At 37.3% G+C, this 22,237-nt stretch overlaps 1 protein-coding gene across 2 annotated transcripts in view; it reads right to left on the bottom strand.

Annotated features, from left to right (window-relative positions):
• Positions 1-22,237, bottom strand: part of pawr (PRKC, apoptosis, WT1, regulator) — a 93,617-nt gene that overhangs the window by 18,637 nt on the left and 52,743 nt on the right. For both annotated transcript variants that reach the window (XM_024292210.2, XM_024292202.2), the window contains exons 3-4: positions 17,483-17,602; positions 5,220-5,254 (exon numbers count right to left, since the gene is read on the bottom strand). In XM_024292210.2, coding sequence (XP_024147978.1) covers positions 5,220-5,254; positions 17,483-17,602 — 155 coding nt within the window. The remainder of the gene's footprint in view (positions 1-5,219; positions 5,255-17,482; positions 17,603-22,237) is intronic.

The raw sequence follows: 22,237 nt of genomic DNA, 5'->3' as shown, positions 1-22,237 counted from the left end.
ACCCCATACTCCAGACAACCGCCTGCCCCCACCGCGAAGGTCCAGTGAAGAAGCAGGGCAGGGGCCGCCCACCCCCGCCGAGCAGAGGCCGGCGGGGGTGAGACCTAATTTTTAAAATTATTTAATTTTATGCTAATGTTAGAATGAAACAAAGCAGTTTTAGAATAAATATCCATAAAGTTGTTCAGTTTTTTTTAAACAAATTACACTTTTATGCTGAAGTTAGTATGAAACCAAGTAGTTTTAGCATAAACATCCCTGAAATTTTTCAGCTTTTAAAAATATTTGCATTTTTTATTCTGACGCTAACATAAAACAAAGCAGTTTTAGCATGAATATCCATAAAGTTGTTCAGCTTTTTAAAATATTTTTTGTGCTAACGTTAGCATAAAGCAAAACACTTTTATCATAAATATTCATACAGTTGTTCAGCTTTTTTTAAAAAAAGATTATGCCAACATTAGTATAATACAAAGCAGTTTTAGCCTAAATATCTATACGGTTGCTCAGCTTTCTAAAATAAAATACATTTTTAACGCTAACATTAACATAAAGCAAAGTAGTTTTAGCATAAATATCCAAAAAGTTGTATAAATTAAAAAATATATATATTTATAATGCTAACGTTACCATAAAACAGAGCAGTCTTGGCATAAACATCCATAAAGTTGTTAGCATGAAACAAAGGTACAAAAAGAAAAACGTGTTTTCCATAACAAACTCATCTTCATGGATGACAATGCGCCGTCTCATGCTGCAAGGAATACTTCTGCATCATTGGCTGCTAGAGGCATAAAAGGAGATAAACTAATGATGTGGCCCCCATCCTCAACCCTATTGAGACCTTTGGATCATCTTCAAGCAAAATATCTCTGAGGGTGGGAGGCAGCTCACATCCAAACACAGCTATTCTGACATCCTGCAAAGAAATGAATGCAGAAACTCCAAAAAGTTCAATGGATGCAAGAATTGTGAACTATGTTAAAATGCAATTTAAACCTCTGAAGATGTTTTTTATTGGAATAGCTTTTAATTTAAGTAAATGTGACTTCTTAATGCAGCAAATTTAACAAATGTATTTTTTGTAGAATCTATCAAATGTTGGTAAACTGTTGTGCGAAACAATGAGGAACAGTATATTTGAAGTTATCTTTAGGTGGTTTGTTTTTAATGAATTGAAAAATATACTGACTGTCATTTGCATTGAGTATTTAGAAAAATAATTGAAACATATTAATTTACATTAAAATTTGGTGCTGTATCTCAGAGTCACAGTGGTTGATTTTTTTTTAGCTAAAATTCTATTGAATCAATTTTAAGTCATTGAATCTGATCACATATTATGATTAGAATCAGATTGTCGCTAAAATGCATCATTAGACCCCTAGTTGATACCAGAATAGGATTGGTAGACTAACTTTTGGCAAATATTTTCAGATAACTATGCTTTGACTGAAGAAACAGACATTAAAAAAAATGAAAGTTTTTACATTTTATAAAACATGTAAAAATCATAAACTCAGGACAACAGTTGAATAAAGTTTTATATTAATTCTTGGAATAAAATGAAATTTAATAAAGGAAAAGGGTCAAATTAAGAAATTAAAAATGACAATATTAAGTGTTAATGTGTAGTTTTTACGACCAAAAAATAGAAAGAATTTTCTGATAAAACATTATCTTAATATAAAAAGCATTTTTTTTATGTTAATCTAATATGTGAAACCGTGTTTGAATAAAACGGAGCAGCTGGGAGCTTTCACAGCTTATTTGAATCCGTTTTTACCCAAATCCTCTGCATCAATCATCACGTACACGCGACAGAGGTACATTTCTGTACTTTGACATTTCCAGAACAAACAGGTTATTCTTTCTGGATCTTAGAAAAAGCCGCAGTCATCTCTTGTCCTCAAAGGGAAGTCCTTGAAAAGCTCTCGGTGGCGCTCGCCCACACCGAGATAAAGTAGGTTTCATTCATCTCTTTCAGAGAGAATCTTCACGGCTGCACTTTACTTATCAGCAGGAGTGCAGGCGCAAACATGCATGCAAAAATCCATAGGCTACAACAACAAATGCGTCACCACGTGCTAAAGAACCTCAACTAAACTGTGAGTTGTGTCCTTTCAGAGAACTTTTGTCGCACCCAAACCAAACACACTGGGATACTCAGGAAGCACAGCAGGCGCTAAAGCCAAGCCTAAACATCCATGGCCTTGAGACTAAATATCACACTGTGGCCCATTAGCACCCCACAGGGGGAGGTCTGGGGGAGAGACCGGCTGAGCCAATCAAAAGCCATCCAGCGCCTCAGCAGGAGGCCGAAAGCTCCAAAAGGAGAGCCAGCATCAGCAGCCGTGGCAGGTGAAACAGCTTCTCTTCAAAAACTCAAAAGTCGATGCAGAAAACTTCACTGGGAGCTGCAGCACAAAGAGGCCGAGCCACTGATTTCCAGCTGCTAAACCCTGATACATAACATTAATCCAGGAGAAAAACAGCCCCTCATTCAGAGCTGCTCGTCTGAAGATGCAGGTCTGGGATCTCCCCGGAGATACCTCAAAGGCTGCTGGGATTAGACGCTTCTGCAAACCTTCAAACCGCTCAGGCCCCCTGAGGTTCCTGAAATGGGCTGCATATTTAGCTTTATTTATCCTTTTTCATAAAGGAGAAGGTGTTTAAACTGGAAGATGCACAGAATGCTAAATTCAGCAAAACTGATGATTTTGGGTTTGGGAATGTTGTTTAGTTCCTGCTGGAACCAATTCACCCAAATCGCTTTAAACAGTCAAAAGGAAGAAATTCATGAATGCAGAAAAAGAAATAATTTGGGTGGGATTTTAGTTAGAAATTCGATAATACCAGCTACAGAGGTGAAGCTGAAGAACAGATACATTTGTTTGGTGTTTGTCCATAACACTTATTGATTAATGATCAATTCAATCAAGTTTTTAAAAACTCCAACAGGTAGAGTGTAGCCTGAAGAACACATTTTGTACGCCAAAATCAAAGACATGTTTAAAAGATTTTAAAAAATACATCAAGTTTGTCTTTAATATTGGATAATAATTTAAAGGTAAATCCAAATGTCTTAGTTAATATTTTAACTTTTGTCAATTTAAAGATTATTTCATTGACAGTCATAGTTTTGTCTTCCATTGGCACTATTTCTCCAACTTCTAATAATGTTAGAAAAGAGTTTTTGAAAAAAAATGGGGGCAGTCACAGATTAACTTTATGTAAACTCTTAACTTTGATTTCTGAAATACTAAGTAACATTGAGAAAAGCACAAAGGTTCAAGGGGACAGAGTAAAAACTATCCAGAATTTGAGAACAATACGAGCCCTGAAAGGTTCATTGAAAAGAGCAGAAACGCTTCAGAAAGACAAATGGGAGAAAGTGATGCGCTCGCTCTGACAGCCATCTTGTGCCGGCCGGCCCACCTGGCAGGTTATTCGTTTTGAAAGCGCCGTGCGTTCAAGTGTATCCGGGCCAGCTGATGAGAGCTGCAGCCATAATTACACGGACAGATTGAATGTCAGCTGGTGGGCCAGGCTTGAGGTTGGACACCAACGCTCACTTCAGATGCAAATACAGCAAAACAAACACCTACTGGATTCCCAAAACCATTTCCAGGATCATCAGAAAGCGTTGCAGATGCAGATATAAATTTTGAAGTTAATATTTGCGATACAAAGAGAAGAAAAAGACTTCCAGAATGACAGATTTAATGGACTGAACAAGATCCAGAACACTTGTGTATAGAAATAGCCCCAAAAAAGAAGAAAAAGTGACATATTTTTAATTTTTTTTCTAAGTGAGTTAAAAAATCTTAGATTTTCATTTTTTCTTTCACTTCTGACAACTTCAACAGACTGGAAAAACGAGGAATGCATGAAAAAAACACAATCTGACAGCAACAATTGAGAGTCTATAATTGTATCTGAGCCTCTGTTAAATTGAAAAACATAATAAAAACTTGCTCAACGAAAACTGTCAGCTGTAATATAGTAATTTTCCAGGTTTCTTCAACAAGGAAGAAAGAAAAAAAAAAAAACTAACGTACAGCCGCTGATTTTTGCCTCAAAAAAACCTCTTGAAGCGATCCACTTGCTTTCAGCAGCGACAGCTCCGGCAAAGACTGAATGAAGTGTCACAGGCCCAGATGGTGTCCTGTCAACTGTGGTTCAAAACAGCCATCAGCTATAATTCTCTTTGAACCACAACAGCCAGAAACAAGCAGCAGTGAAGGAGAAAACAATGCACAGAAAGGCTGCTGGATCTTGGGAGAGTCAGAAGCTTTTCTATCTAATAACTACGTATGTGAATTGTGAATTAGGAGTAGTCTGGCAATACGATATGTATCGTGATGCGTATTGCAATCAATAAAAATCTATACAAGTATTGCCAAATGAAATATCTATATATATATATATATATATATATATATATATATATATATATATATATATATATATATATCGCCAAATAAAATACCGTGATATATATAGCTAAATAAAATATCATGATATATATCGGTAAATAAAATATCTTGATATATACTGCCAAATTAAACATTGTGATATATATCGGCAAATATAATATAGCGATATATATCACCAAATGAAATATCACGATTTATATCACCAAATGAAATATCTTGATGGTTATCTTTAAATAAAATATCGCAATATATTTATCAGCAAATGAAAGATCACGATATATATCGGCAAATAAAATATTGTGATATATATCGCCAAATTAAACATGGCGAAATATATCACCAAATTAAATATCGTGATATATATCGGCAAATATAATATCGCGATTTATATCGCCAAATGAAATATCTTGATGGTTATCTTCAAATAAAATATCGCAATGTATTTATCGGTAAATGAAATATCACGATATATATTGGGAAATAAAATATCGTGATATATATCGCCAAATTAAAAATAGCAAAATATATCACCAAATTAAACATCGGGATATATACCGCCAAATGAAACATTGCGATATATATTGCCAAATTAAATATCACAATAGTTATCGCCAAATGAAATATCACGATTTATATCGCCAAATGAAATATCTTGATGGTTATCTTCAAATAAAATATTGTGATATATTTATCGGCAAATTAAATATCACGATATTTATCGCCAAATCAATTTTTCCCAACTATATACTTATAAGGACAAAGAGCAGAAAAGACCCTCACCTTTTGTGGCGTCCGGTTCCAGATCTTGGCGTCTCCTGAAAAAAGAAAAAAAAAAAAAAAGGAAAATGTATTAATTACATTCTCCAAAATCCAAGATTTCTCTTTTGTGCACCAGTCAGACCACTGCAGTCCTCTGGATCTGATCTTTTGTCAATATGAAGTACTGGGTTTCTGTTTTAAATTCTAATTAACTTCCCCTCTCCTCTATTCTGTATTATTTTATTTAGGTCTCTGTGCTTCTGTTTGGTGCAGTGTGATTCACGTGTTGTTCCTCCAGGGGAGCAGGAGAGATTTCAGATTCCAGGTGGATCACCTGTGCTCCTATTCTTGGTTTCACTTTTTAATACTTTTGGAAGATGCAAGGAATTTCTATTAAATTAACTTTTTTATTTTGCTTGTTGTTTGTGTTCCAAAGTGTTTGGATTAAAGTTATATTACTGAGAAAAACTTTGATTTGCAAGAAAAAGTATGTGAACCTTTTGGGAGTGCCTCAATTTCTGTACAAAATGGAAACTTGTCTTTTTTTTTATCTCAATCTAAATCACAATTGAGAAAAACATTGTCTGCTTAAATCCCACCAATTTATGTTTTCGTGTTTTTATTATACACAATTGTGTCCAGTTTATGCCTAAAATACTGTATCCTGCAGCTGCACATATATTTTTGCACATTCTTGAAGAAAATATGTATGGGTCAACATATGTATCATTACACAATAGAAGTTTCTAGAGTTAATAATATTAAAATTAAAAAATAGATCAATCAAATTAATGTCAGAGATATAAACCTCTCTAAAATTCAAGTAACTCAATAGCCTTTGTTTTATTGACATGATTCTTTTGAGGCTTTTTTTTTTAGTTTTATAAAAATCTCGAGATATACTCAGAAACCCACAGAAAAAATATAAAACCAACATTTTTATAGACGAGGAAGCCTAGAAAGATAGCCTAGAGGATGACAGGTTTTTGTTTTTAGTGTATTTAAAGCTGATTTAAAATACGGGTCAAAACTGACCCTGTGGGCAGAAACAGAAAGCTAACAACAGCAAAAGAAAAGATTTAAATTTTCCAGAAAACTTGTCTTGTTGATGCTGCAACAGATTTTTAAATATTAGTTATGTCACAATTTTCAAAAGTTAAACAAGTATATTGATAATGTCTTTGCTTACAAATGCACTTTGGTGAATAAAAATAGTGATAGTGGTTTAATGTCTTGTGTTGAAAACATTTTTAAATTGGACGTTTCATAATCAAATTGTTGTATCATGAATCGTAACCGAATCAAAGGTTCATTTGAAATAAACTTAATGCTAGAAGTTTGTAGCTTTGTGGAGTTGAATAGTTCACCAGAAGCCCACGTCATGAGAGGCGGCGTTGTTCTGCCGCGTACAGGTGGGTGGTGTTCTCATTTCCTCTGATCTAAAACTTGTTTGGATCCAAACGGGAGCGATGCTCCATCTGACGGCCTTTGGTGGAAAGAGTTGTCGGGGAAAAAATGAAGTGTGTCAGATAAATAGTCCTCCCGTTTTTCCTGAGGTCTGCTGTGACTCGTGTTTGATTGAAGAGCCGTGATGCGGCTTCAATCCATCAGTCAGAGCTGCGTTTTCGTCTCCCCCTCCCCCGCTCCTCACATCCAGAAGCCTCTCCGTCACCTTCTGACACGCCATCCTTTACCTGCAGATAAAGTCCCGACCTTGGTGGTGGAGTTGTGAAGGACGGTGAGAGGGCAGCGTGGAGAAATCAAGAGTTACCAGACTTCTTTCTTTTTCCAGCTGTTCTTTACTCACACAGAAATGAAGTCTGAGATGATTCCATTCAAAAGCTACTGATGAAAATAGTGTTTTTTAACATCTTCTGATGATGGAGGACATGCATATTTATTTAAATTGTTGTGAGTCAGAAGCAAAAAAGTCAGTTTGAAGAATATACGCAGCTCCCTGCTTTGTTCCATTCTGATGCATCCACTTGCACACACATAGATCCATGAACGTCTTCATTTTCCTCGTCTGGGTCAAAACTGTCCAGCTGGATAGCTCCAATCTTGTTTTGGCCGGTAATGTTAGCTTGGGATTGTGAGGTGCTGTAAGATAGCAGGGGAGCGTGTAACAGCGGGATGATGGGAAGTGGGGACAGGCTCACTTCGCACCAACGGTCCCGCCCACAACTCAGAGTTAAACCTTTAATTAAATATTTGTCGCTCTGCAGAAAACGACACATTGATTTATACATATTTATAATGACAGGAAGTTACTTGAAGAAAAATGTATGATATAAAGTTTGTAGATTTAGTGCAGCATTAAAAGCCGTTTTCTCTGTTGCTTGCACCTTTCTTTTTTTTACTCAAATTTAAAACAAATCCTATGCTAAAACTGAACGAAACAATATGACAGCATGTTATGAAAGTGGGCGTAGTTAACAAAAATCTCTGTTGCTAGGAAAATAAAAAAATGTACTTTTGCCAATTCTTCAAAAAATTGCATAGATGTGTCTGTCACCCCTAAGCAACCAAAAAATTAAATGGTTGCTATGGAGATAAAGTCAATAGAAAAGCAACCAATTGAAGCAAATGGTCTGCAACTTAACCAGCGAGGGCGAGTCAAAAGGTAGCACCTGCTTCACTCTTTTCTGTTTTTTTTGGTACAACAAAGACTAAATGTGTTTGAAAATGTGATGAAAGCAGTGATTTTTCATATTTAAATGCCAGAATAAAAAGATTAAATCTGAGATCCAATCTCTAGTAAAAGTTTAGAAAAGTCATCAAGCATGAAAGAAAAGAAAAAAAATGTATACAGTAAAAATAAGCTTTCTAAATGTAAATGTGTGTTTGCTCCTTGAAGCCTCCTGATTAAGTGAGTTCTTTGAAACCACAGCTGACCTGGAAACCCAGTCTGCTGGAGAGAGCCTGAATATTTCATCAGCGGCGGTCAGGATTGTGGTGGTATCGTTCACACGCACCCTCAAAACAAAAAAAAAGAAAAACAGCAGTCATATAATCTCTCCATCTCTCTGAGAAGAAATGAGAGCAGTTTATTCCCTAAATATGCAGGCTTTTATTAGATCCAACACGCTACAGCTGCGAGGAGAAATTTCATTTGACAGTGTTTTCTGGATCGTACTTTCATTAAATAAGGCCTTATTCTGATCCAAGCTAAACTCTGAATTTAAATACCTGAATGAAGCATAAAGACGGTTCAAATGGAAGAGGAGAAAAGTGAAATTTGAACGACAGAACTGTCTCTTTGAATAAAACAAAAGGATGAACCGGTTTGTGTTGATCACAACTCTGACAGCCTGTTGACCCGTAAAAACCTGAGGCTCCATCCAGACATGTGTCAAAGCCGTAACCACGAGCTGCAGCAGCTCTTAGTGCATCAGACGAAGCACTTTGGAGGTTCTTCAAGCTGAAAGTCACAAACTGGGATCATAAGTGGAGGAAATGTTGGGCTGTTTTGGTTCTTGAAGGATCAAAAACACAACATGTAATCTTACAAAATATGGCAACAAAACACAGTTAAAAGCTAAAACCTTTTAGAGTTTTCTCCAACCATTTCTTATGTCGAAAAAACCATAAGCTTATGTACTTTTATATGGATTTTTGTGCCATCACATTGCGAACAAAAGTCACAGTTTTGACATAAAAATTTCATAAATCGCAAACAAAATGTAAAGTTACATTTTTAATGCACCGTTTGTCATCTCTCTTTTTTTCCTATCTTTGATTTAAAAAACAAATATTTATTTTCTTTTTATTATTAAAACTTTACATTACCTAAGAGAAATCATAGCATCCATCATAATTTCTAAATTCCACCAGCAGAGCCCCAACTTTCTGTTCATAGAGGATAATGCCCCACCACCTACACATTATCACTCCCAACTCCTCATTTTTGGACATATGGTTCCCTCTGCATCACTTTTTGATGTTCTCCCTGTTCCCAATAAATCATGGGTCCCCAATCCTGAGGACACGGTACTAGATGTGGTAAAGGGAACAAAACTGGTTAGTTAAAAATATTTTTGTGTTTTTAGATGCGTTGTCTCTCATCTTAACTTTTCCCTGTCTTTGATTTTGAAAGAAAAATAAAAAGTTTTTGAAAGCAAATATTTTATAATTTCATTCTATTCTTAAAACGTTACATTTTACCTTGAAAACATTAAAGAATCCATCATAATGCTACAATTACACCAGCACATCCACAACTTTCTGTTTATGGATGATAATGAACCACCACCTACGGATTATCACTCCCAACTCCTCATTTATGGACATATGGTTCCCTCTGCATCACTTTTTGATGTTCCCAATAAATCATGGGTCCCCAACCCTCAGGACACAGTACTAGACGTGGTAAAGGGCACGGAACTGGTACAGATAAAGTGAAAAATATTTTTGTGTTTTTAGATGCGTTGTCCCTCATCTTAATTTTTCAATATCTTTGATTTTGAAACAATAAAAAATATTTTGAAAGCAAATATTATAACATTCTTAAAACTTTATATTTTACCTTGAAAACATTAAAGAATCCATCATAATGCTACAATTACACCAGCACATCTACAACTTTCTGTTCATGGATGATAATGCTCCACCACCTCCGCGTTAGCACTCCCAACTCCTCATGTATGGATGTATAGTTCGGGCCCCTTTGTGTCACGTTTTGGGATTCCCCGACCTGTTATTTTGTATGTGTTTGCTATTCCCATTAAATAATCGGTTTTTAACCCACGAGATGCGATACTCGACGTGGTAACGGTTTTGGGACAGTTAACGGTCAAATTAAAAATATTCTTGGGTTTTCAGATACGCTGTCTCTTATCTGGCTTTCTCCCTCTCTTTGATTTTGACAGCAAAAAAGAAGTTTTTTAGCAAATATTTAATTTTTTCATTTGCAAAGTATGAAGTTTTATTCTTAAAACTTTACATTTTGTTTAAAATTCAGGAAATTTTGACCCCAAAACTGTGACTTTTGTTTGCATTATGGTGGCATAAAAATCACTTAATACTTTTGGGAGAAAAATCTGGTCATGAAAAACAATAAAACTTTGACTAAAAACACTCATTAGGTGCTTTAAAACCCTATTAAAGCTATACAAAAAGTATCATGGTTGGAAATTGTTTTGCATAATGATTATATTTAAGTGAAGCTAATTAATATTTTCACATTGTTTCAAATAAGTGTTTTTTACTAATGTGGTTGCATATATAAAAGTACATTTTTCACTTTTTATTGAGAATTTAGTTCAGAAATTGTCAGACTACAAATTAATTTAAAAAAAAAAGTATTTTAATAGCCTTAAAAAATTGGATTTAAACATCAAATTATTAAAAAAAATATTTTTTATAAGATTTTTTTTTGTTTATTGAAGTATTTATAAACTATCTTTAACATAGATGTTTTAGTTCTGAAATAGTGTCTTGCTACAAATAACTTTTACATTAAAAAAAAAAAACCCACACATTTAAATATGAAATAATTCAACATTATTTCAAATGAGTGTTTTTAAGAAAATTAAAAATCTCCTATTTTTGTTCTGAAATAGTTTGTGGCTTTCGATTAATATTTTTTATATAAAAAAATAAAATTTTCAGTCTGTTAGCATTAGATAGAAATAACCTTTTACACTCCACAATGTTTCAATCAGATTGAGGGTCTGACATTTAGTTTCTTCAGACTTTTTTCTTTGGCTGACATCAAAAAGTTGACCTTTCAAACATAGAGACACAAGAAGAAGAAAACTTCAAACTGCTGTTGGACTGTGATGTGTAATATTTGTTCAGATCCGTCTATTGTGATATTAGAATCATGTTCTTAATATCATTATAAACATAAAATGTTAATTTCTGTTGTATATTTCACATTAGATTGAATAAAAACTGTATTTATTGTGCTGGGAGCCCCTAGTGGTTGCTAGGTGAACTGACCCAGCTTAAATTACATAAAAACTCCAAAACTTCGACTGTATATAAGTAGGGATGGGCGATATATTGGTGCCCGTATCGTATTAGCTGATATTTGTATAATTTAATTTTACTGTACCGGTTCAATATGAAAAAAAATCCACTGATGTACCTTCGACTATTTTCAGATGCACTATATTTTTGAAATATATACTTGTTCCGAATAAATCCTTGGTGGGGTTTTACAATATTAGGAAAATAGGACGTGCGATATTATCAATATCCTGATCAATTTGATCAATGACAATATGATCATGTAAAATAACTATAACACCATTTTAATTTCACTACATCAGTTTTATTAAAATAAATTCAACAGAACTTAAATTATACTACATAGGAGGCGAGTATCTAACATAAAATAGGTCCATGTGATTGGTCCATGAAATCTGTCGAACACTGGATATGGAACCACATGCTTCTATTGAGGCATCCGATTGGTCGGTTTGTTCTTGAACAAAAAACACAAAAAAATATGAAAAAAAAATTATCAAGAATATGATAATGGTTATTCGGATAAATAAAATTAGTAGCTGTTTACGTCTCAATATAAGTCTATGGGATATCTGCTTTTTGGAGCCAGCAGGTACTTCCTGTTTGGAACACCTTTGGGGAGGGGTCACTTAGTCCACTTTTCATATACAGTCAATGGTCCGAAAACAATCTGCCATATTTCAGAAGATCCAACTCCGGCTTTGACAATGAACATGTCTGACACATTCAGACTACGTCCTGTGCTGCTGTTACAAACTTGCTTGTGTGACTAAATTTTTCATGCCTGAGCTGCACGACGCAGAGCTTATTAAGAATACAAAGAAACAAATATCTGCAAAACACCTCGTTCTTCATCTCAAAGTTATTTCTGGATCTTCGTCCGTGAACCTTTCGGCAACAATCCACATCATCCTAAACGAACAGTAAAACCCCATTCAAGCGCTTGCTCGGACATTTACGACCCGGTACGCTTCCTCTTTTATGCCCTGACAGCTCATTAAATTCAAAAATCTTTTGAAGCTCACACATCTCTGTTCGTAAACAGTTGATCTTTGGGTTTCCATCCAACTGCCAAACAGCAGAGTGCTCAGACTGCTGATAAAAATGGAAATTTGACCGAGGGCATTCACAATCTTCAGGAGGAAAAGCTTGAATGAGGGGCGCGCTTGGCATCATAAAGAAGGGCTTTGAGGCAAACAAGTGATTCCAGATCTGGTATGAAAATATCTGCAGATTTATGACACATTTTCAGGATTATATGCAAACAAACTTAAATGATGTAAAAACTGCGTATAAGAGAAGATAAAGGTGAAATATAATGATTAGTATTTTTATTTTATCTTCAAACGTCATGATCATTAAAGAAACACATAAATCGAAGACTTTTTACCATTTTACATTTAAATATTTATATATTTTTTCAAACATAGATGTGGTTTGACTCATAAATCTGAAAAAACAAGAATCAGAGGTGTTTGCTAGATTAAATACTGCTTAAGAAAGCAAAAGAAAACCTGAAATTCTGCATCACCACCTCTTGATTTTGCTTTAAAATTCAGGCAATAACGACATATCGCGCTGTCGGGTTGTAGTAGACAGTCAGATGTTGCAGGTGAACCTGCTGAGTCTCAAAGCGTCTTTGACTTTCATCAAGACTCAGAACTACTGGCAGAGTTTATGAAGACCATAACATGATACCTAAGGACGGACTGATGCATTCTGACATGGTTTAGCAAACGTCATACACCTACACGCCCGTTTACCAGATGTGAGGAGTACTTGGTTTTCCAGACAAACTATTGGACTCCCTTGCTTTGACTTAAATGACAGACGGCCATTACAGGACACCGAGACACCGCTGTGAGACCATGTGACCTGGACAAGGCAGCAAAAGTTTACCGCCCTGTTCACGTTGGACTGAAAAGATGGTCGTCAGCATCACTAGAGAAGGTGAGGTAAGGAATACGCCGAGGTCAACATGGCCTCTAGGGTTGGCTTTGATAGAGGAGGTGGTGCAACTGTCTGGGCAGTATTACCAGTCAGGAGAAGTCCAACTTGGTCATCGCACCTTCTTACCTCAAAGACATCAAAGAATCCATCATCATCTCCCAATTCCACCAGCACACCCACAACTTCTTGTTCATGGATGATAATCCACCACTACCCACACATTATCACTCCCAACCCATGATAAATGAAAGTATGATTCTGGACCCTTTCACGTCAATTTTTGGCGTGCTAGATATTCCCACGGGTCCCCAACCCTCGGTACACGGTACCGGACGTGGTAATGGATGCATCCTGAGGGTTAGGGCCTCCTAATTAGCATCTGTGGCCAGTTACCAACCGACCCAGAGGTTAGGGGCCCATGATTTAATCGGCAAAATGGCATGTTGGGGACACCCAAAAGCGACGTGGAGGGGGTCCTAACCATACGTCATGTGTTGCCACTAGATGCTCCCAGAATCGTCACAGTTGGACTTGGAAGTGAGAGTGCCTCATATGCAATGATTAGCAATGATCTCTGACCTGAACTCTAGAGCACGTCTGGGATCAGATAGTGGAAGGTCAGACCCCACCCCCAAATGACTCAGCAGTACTAGTGATGAGCATGAGGTGTTACTGTCAAGCTGTCATTGGGGAAAACAGTGGAAATACCCACTACCAACATGTTCAATGTTTTTGATTTCTATTCTTTATCATCTATTTTTGTTTAGTTCTCTGTCTCTGTTTGGTGCAGTGAGATTCATGTGTTGTTTTTCTTTCTCACTCTCCTCTGGCTGACTCCTGAACTCATGTAAATAACAATATTCCCAACTTTTGTGAGTCGAGTAAAAATAAAAATTGAATAATTAGGTTACTTCCTGCAGAAACTGATATGCTTTCTCTGCGTCGCTAATTCCAGGTTGACAGAGGATGCTTTCAGATTATTCCAAATGCCAGTTTTCTGTCAGAACGTCCAGGTTTCCATTTCGTCTGCAGCAGCTTGTTTTGTCTGGAAAGCAGCACGTGGAGGCGGTTCAAGAACAAAACGTGCAGATATCTTCATAGCAGCTGGCAGGTCGGCGCTGAGCATCACGGAGCTGCCACGGCAGAGACCCGTCTGCTCCTGATAAACAGGAGCTGCTGTGAAACAGACCTTTTCCTTAAAGCTCGCCGTCCGCCTGACATTCAGCGCAGCAGCTGTGGACTCCAATCAGGATGAAAATATCAGGGAGGCTTTCAAAAATGAAGCCACATCTGGTCCGTGTTAGAGCCGACACAGAAGACGAGGGATCACACTGTTTCAGATGAAGGACTGGAGATCTCACCTTTACACCAGATGTGCTGCAAACCGGCAGAAAACCAATTCTGCTCCACTGCTTTGCTGTTTGTTTGCACAGATTGCATGGAAATCCCTTTCTACCTCCAGATGTGATTTATTTCTCTGTTTTCTTCAAATCAGGGCCGTATCTCAGCAGGTGCTGTCACAATCTTCCTGTTAGCGCGGCGTCCGTGCCTCACGTAAACAGCCTCAGACAGTTCCAGCCCCAAAACAAAACAAGTCCGCTGATGCAAGGCAGCCAATCGGTCTGGAACGTGACTCCCAGCTCCATCCTCGCAGCGTCACAGCCATTTGATTTTTCTTTAAACAGTAATTTTCATGTCAGTTTGGGCTTTTTTTTCACTCTCAAATACAAACACGAGGTTTTATCAGTCGCTGCTGCACAGCTTGATGCTTTTCAAATCAATTCTGCGCTCAGTTTCTTTTTGAAAATCCCTCAGAGTGCATTTGAAACAAGTGTGAAATGACACGCCCTGCTTCGCCGCTGCTATCTGACAGGAAACGCTTTTTAACTTGAAGGTCTTCAGTCCCTCTAAATTCTAGTGATATTAACCCTTTAACAGCAATATAACATGTTCTTCAAACTACACAATTAACGCAAATCCATTGGATTCTGAAGCTGAGAAATGGGAATTTCAGCAAAAATAATTCAAATTTCGACATGTTCAATGGACGCGTTTTGCAAGTAGAGCCCAAATAGTGTCTTCAAAAAGTGCATTGGCATGGACAAACATGAGTTTTGAACGCATTTCTGTAGATGTTTTATTGGAAATGGTCGCATAAATGCAAGTTTTAGATGGTGGTATGATCGTAGCTTCAGAGCTAGCCTTCAATTAGCCCTTTAACACCGAAGCTCCAGTGTTTATGTTCTTTGATTTGCTGTAATTTTTCAACTGTTAACACGATCAACATAATTCCAGTAGATTCAGAATCTACTGGAATTACGTTGATCGTCTTAGCGGTTGAAGAGTTACAGTATGCTAAAGACTTTGACTTTAAGCATCACCGGTGACAGTTAAAATCTTTTGCTCCACACAAAACCTCAGAGAATAGCTCCAATCAGTGACAGTAAATGACCAGAGGTCAAACCTACTTCTATAGTAGAAGAGACTGTTGTACTAAGACTGTAGCGGCAGATTCTGGTGGATCTTTGGTCGTAGTCACACTGGAAAAATGGTTTGTTTCGGACCGCGTACGCTTAATTTGTTCCGGATCGGGTCCTAAACCTTGGTCTATATTGAGACTAGGGGTCTACCGGAGATTTCTGATCTGGACCAAAACTTGTAAACAAAACCACATGACTAAAGATCCCTTTTGCGATTGGCCAGGAGTTATCAGGGCAACTAGAGGCAGAAATTTAGGAAGTCCTAAGATTTACTATCCTTGTCACGATAGTTCACTGATTTAAACTTTATTTCGCTGATCAATTTTGAACGTCTCTATGAACATCAACACTTTTTACTGCTACTTTAGTACAGTGCTGCAAGATGGTTACTGACCTTTGAAGGTAGGATGATAAGTGTTAATCACAGATTGTCGGAAAAACCGTGACAAGCAATGTGTATCCTGTTAAAAGTTGTTTTAATGAGTCTGCATTCATTGAGTTGATGTGTCTCAATGTGGTGGTGTTATGACAATGTTCTAAGAGAAATCTGTTAAGGAGCTACAAGGTTAGCTTTTAGGATGATGTCACCGCAGCGTCGGGTTATGGTCGAACTGACTACGGTGGCCGTTTTGGTCCAGTTGTTCCACTCCGAGCACAGAGCCGATTCAAACTGAGGAAACTCAGATCAATTGGAAACAAACCAAGACCACCTTGAAGGATGGATCCAAGAACGCTTCCTGGTCCTGAGCCAGAGTCCCTTTGGGTGTATCCAGACTGTAAATTAATTCCGGATTATCAGGGAAATTAACTCTGGTTCCTTTTAAGTGAACCAAATGTGTCCAGTCTGAATACACCCTAAGAAGACAATACTTTAACCTCACTAAGAACTAGAGTACTAATCGTTGTTGGACAGATATAAACATCTGATCTTAAGTTACGAACCGGATAATGATAAAACATGTAACTTAAATGGTAAGGTTGAGTCGGGTGGGATTATATAAATACGTTTCCTCCCACTCCCTTTCAGGCTTTCTATCTCTTAATGTCTAGTTATCCTGTGTTTGACATGTCTTATGGATGTAAACTTCTGTTCAATTGTTGTATTGCACATGAATCATTTTTCTTGATTACTTGAAATAAACCATTTGTAATCTAATCTAATGACCCTTGTGTCACAAGTGAATGTGACCACACACAAAAATTGTATGTTACATGAAAATGAAACATACAGACAATTCAGGCTACTGCATTTTCTTGCATTCATGCATACCTACGCAAGATTTACAACCATTTGTGGGCTTCACATATAAAATACATGGCCATTAAGCGAACATTAAATGCTAAAGTAGTTAAACTTTGATAAATCAGGGACTCTGATTTGGTAGTGATGTCAAAATATTTGCCTATGGGGTCAAACCTGTTACCTTTTGATGACTTGAAGTGTTAAAAGGAAGAAATGTGAATGTTTGCCAGCATATCCTGAAGAATGTATTCCAGGTAAAATGAATTATTTTTTGTAGCTTTTTGTACATTTTTCTTTGCTCCACACAACAATTTTCAACAAGAACACTCATCTATACTGACACCGGCTGCCGTCGTTTCTGTTTCCACCATCAAACAAAACCAAAGACCGACACTCTTTCAAACAGAACTTCAATTTTGTTTACATCCAGAGCTTTAGGAGATGATGAAACGCTGAGACACCTCGGCGTTTGCAGCTTTTCACTCAAAGCCAGCTCGTGAGCTCTCCTGCTGTCTGTCTCTCTGTGCAACAGTGCCTCTGTTTGGCAGCTCTGGAGCAACAATCTGTGTCATACATTCTGCCCTGCGAGCATGAGACGTGAAAACCTCACACCACTGCTGAATGAGGAGACTTCTCACCGCGATGAAGCTGGGATCAGAGGTCATGGCTTCATTCTGGAAAGTGTTGGCCTGGACCAGCTCCTCTTCCTCTCTCCTGTCCTTCTCCCCAACATCCTCATCGTCAAACTCATCCAGGCTCTGAAAGAAAACAGATTTTTCATTTAGGAAAAATGTTACGTATCTATAACCTAAATTACTCTATGGAATACTCTATGGAATATGTTTTCATCTTGGCAGGATATGATGTCACATATACTGTCCTAAAATGGGGAAAGAGGTGGGGCAAAGCAACCCTAATATTTGGAACTGAACAATTAGATGTTTCAATAAAAGTATCTCATGTCCCACTTTCGCAACGATTGACGGATTCCATGTAGTCTTCTTTCAAGTGATAGGGGTGTGTCCTTCCAACAAGCTCGCTCCTGATTGGCTAAACTATTTGCAATAGAAATTGTCACTTTTTATATCATAATCTTGATGAGTACTCGAATATACTTCCTTCACATCTACCCCCGCTGGTTAGTCCTCACACACCAGCTGCAACGAGCTGCAGGTGTTGCAGCCGTTACCATGACAACTCAGTCTAGTTCTCATATAAAGTCAAAAGACCTCTTAAACCAGACTATGTCCAAATCCACATATTTCCCCTACCTACAACCTCCAATTTCTATTATATCTAAGTAGGATCTTCTTAAAATGAATAAAAAACCAGACTGAAAATTTGAGAAACAGGCAATGTAAATTTGAAAAGAAAAACAAAATTTGGAAACATTTTAAACTTGAAAATGCATACTGTGAACTTGATGGAAATACTCAAATTTTGAAAAATAAACGGGTAAATTTGAAACACATACTTATAGCCTATGTTTATATTGTAAACTTGGAAAAAAAATTAAAAATCTGAAGGAAAAAAAGTAAAATTGAAACTTGAATAAATTAACTTGTTTTTTTTTACCAAGTTTACAATAATATTTTTTCAAATGTACAATTGTAATTATTTTTTATTTTGAATAATTTCTTCAAGTTTACAATATGTATTTTTGAGGTTTTACATTATTTTTTCCAAATTTACAGTAACTGTTTCTCAAATTTGATTTTTCATACACTTAAAGCCGATCCTGATTTGACCCCATATTGGCTTCTCCCTACCCTTCTGTTGTAGGGACATTTTAGGTTGCAGTGTTGTCCAAATTTGTTTTTTTGAAGGGGGTAGGGACTTAGGGCTCGCTACCTCCCGCCGGTGAGGTGATCTACGTCATGTTCTGCAGTGGAGGAGAAACTTCATGTGGGTGCGCTCTGAAGCACAGAAGTTTACATGTAAATTAAAGTAATGACTTTTTGTTTCTGCATAACTTTTCTAAATTATAAAACTTATGCTATGTATTTATCTGAGCGCTGGCAGCTACCTGCTAATGTAGCTGACTGGCGACTATTGATGACATCATCGAGTGGTAGTAACGTCTGAATCTGAAAACGATTTTTCCATAACTCCCCTTAAGTGTAGGGGTGGGGAGAAGTCATTGGGGTAAGAGAAGGATTTGGATTCGACCCATACCTTTTAGTAAAGTTGCATTATTTAACAATTAATATTGTCCACTAAGCCCCCCAGTGGTTACTTGGTGAACTGCACCATGCTGCAGTTAATTTTGTTTTCAAACTGGCTTCATTCTGGAAGCTCAGGAGTTGCTGCTGAGAAGAATCTTTTCTAAACTTCCATCCGCAGCTGTGATTCTCGGACTACAAACATAAAACGGAAGTCTACATTTTATTCTAGTCGATAAAAGTTGGATTATTAAATGATTATTTAGAGGTATTTTTTAACAGATTCAACAAAAACAGAAGAACAAATCAGACTGAGTGAGGCTCAGACACAGGCCAACATTTACCGCACTGAATAATTTATAGGTTTGTGTTGAAGAGTGAAAACGAGTGGAAACAAAGCAGTCTAACCTCAAAGAATACCTACTTCTGAAGATTTACAGAGTGTGGACTGTTGAAAGCAAAACAAAGAGCTGTGGGTTGCAGTGAAAATGCGCGTTTATATTTCCAAAACAAACCGACGCAGCTCATTATCCAACTTTCTTCCTGGTCCTGCTTCACTGGGCCCTTTTGACCTTAATCACCGCCGAGCCGCTGTCTCCTCCTAATTCTCATAAGACGCATTCACGTTCATTTCCAGGAATGGCTGCCGAGCCGCAGCTCCAACAGGAAGACAGTCTGAACAAGGGCCTTTCACCTCCTGGGGACAGTCTGAGGGGATTTCAAACCAGTGGAATGTCCCTCAAAACACGAGAAAGGACATGCATAAACACACAGAGCAAACATCCCTTCGACAGGCTTCAACTTCGTTCAAGTTGGGGAAAAATCTCCCAGAAATGCCTCATAATCTGGATTCTTCTGCACAGTTACGGGGGTTCACGCGGAGCAGCAAAGACGCGCAAAAACAAACAATTAAAAGATGGATGGTTGAATCATGACGAGATTCAGGGCAAACTCCCCGAGGAGAGCAGCCCAAACTGGCCTTTCCTGTTTCAGGCCGAACAAAAGATGGCAGCTTATCAGAGCCTGCGCTGGCAGAGACGGCCTTACAAGGTTAACAAGGAATGCAGTCATTTGCGAGGCCTTTCCTGCCAAACAGTTTATCGGCTGTCCTTGGGGAAAAGGCCAGCTCCTTTTTTTTCCCTTTGATTTCCACTTAGAAATCCTCTGTAAAAAAAGATGAACACATGCAGAGGTGTTTTTGAGATGCATTCTTGCATAATAGTTAAAACCTAATAAAAAAAAGAGGGAAATGAGTGGTTAGAAGCCAGAGGGGCAGTGACAAACCACTCTGCTATGCTCAAGATTCCCTGAAATGTGGAATTTGGGGTCTGCGGAGTTTGCTTTGGATGGAAGAGAGCCCGTTTCACTCTTGCAGATTGTGTTTCCATTCATTCCACATACAGGGGTCCTGCGTGCATCCATATAAGGGTTGTTTCTGCTCCCAACTTCGTCAAAATGTGTGATTGCTGGAGTAGAGTGGTGCAAGTGCTGGCTGGGTTTGTATTTCAGCACACAACACATTCCGAGGTGGGATTTACTGTCAAGTTTTTTTTCTAAAAATGATCAGTTTCATTCAAACAAAAATCATCTGGTTTGCATTTAGGGTTTCTTTAAGGAGGGAGAGTGAAGCCTCCAGGAGAGCAGTGTCCCCAAAAATGGTCTTTTTAGAGACTCTATAAATCCTAATCAGGTTTGGGAAGCATGCATGCCCAGCTGTGACGAATTACAAGCCATGAAAACTATTTTATTCAACACCGGCGCTTCCAGACAAGTTAAGCAAACTCAGATTACATAATCTACAACCATAACAACAGCTTCCCACGATGTTAAAGTTTAGATCGTTAAAAAACAAGCTTGTTCACATCGAGGCTGAAACATCCTGATGACATCGGGAAGTCTCGAAAATGTTTACGGAGTGGGCGCTCTGTTGATGAAAAGGAGCTCCAACCTGAGGAACGCTTCACGCTCTGATGCAATCGCTGCTGAAGCTGGAAACCCTCGCTTAAGCGGAGGAAAGTCATCAGTCATGGACTGTGAAGGCCCGTGTCTGACTGCAGGAATGCACCTTTCTGTGCTGCACAGCAGACTGTCCTTAATGTGGAAAAACTCTTTGGTCAAAATAGCTGTGAGAGTGAAGACATGTGGTGAAGCGGGCAGCAAGTGATCACTACAATAATTGTATATTCATACATTTTCAGCAAATATATTTCTAGAATGTCTATGATGCAGTGGAGTAAGACTTCTGGAATGGCTTATTATTGGTCATTTTAAAACTCAAAACCAGCTTTAGAAAGAAAAAAATATGTACAAAATGATTCCATAATCTCTCCTGAAGCATGTCATGACATTTATATAGTTATTATAATAACTGTTTGAATGACTATAAATATTAACTCAACTTAAAGTAAGCAAATGTTTGACAGTCAATAAGTGATAATGCTCAACAAGGAGCTCATTATCAGAAATACCTCGTTGAGCATTATCACTTATTACCAATTATCTCAATCATCTCAATTATTTCATTATCAGAAATGAATAGACTTTGTGGCAGAAACCGTCCGTGGTCACTTAGAGAACAAATAAATAATAAATCAATTATTAGTTATTTTGTTAATTTAATTGTGTAAATTAAAATGTTGGACAAGAATGCTTTTAGAGCACTTTCCTACGCTAGTCAGTAGGGCTGCAACGATTAGTCGACTAATCGACTATTAAAATAGTCGACGACTAATTTAATAGTCGATTAGTCGTTACTTTATATTATATGGAGTCAGAGTGCAGTAAAGATGAAAGTTATGATGGCATTCTGCTAGCTTTTTGGACTATTTTGGTGTTTATTACATTTTTTTAGGCTAATTTGGAATTCATCCAATATTTCAATTGTATGCTAGGTGTTTTGGCTAATTTATTTCAGTTTTTCAGGCTAATTTAAATAAATTTTAGCATCTTCAGCGGCCAAATTTAGCTTACAGCATTTACACTAGCATCATCGTAGGTAATGCTATATATCTAGTTTTTTAGCTAATGATGGTTAAGATGTTTGCTTTACATCCAGTTTGCCCATGACTCAATTAGTCGACGGGAAAAAGAATCGATGATTAGTCGACTATTAAAATAATTGTTTGTGGTAGCAATACTGGTCAGACCTCGTATCACAGTCTCATTTGTGTGAGAAATGATTTAAACGTAAACAATTGAGATTTAAATTCTAACTAGATTTGCAATTCCTTG

The sequence above is a fragment of the Oryzias melastigma genome, linkage group LG23 (assembly GCF_002922805.2).
Source record: "Oryzias melastigma strain HK-1 linkage group LG23, ASM292280v2, whole genome shotgun sequence".
Lineage (NCBI taxonomy): Eukaryota > Metazoa > Chordata > Actinopteri > Beloniformes > Adrianichthyidae > Oryzias > Oryzias melastigma.
The sequence above is the reverse complement of the archived record's forward strand: the minus strand, read 5'-3'. Positions and strand labels throughout refer to the sequence as shown.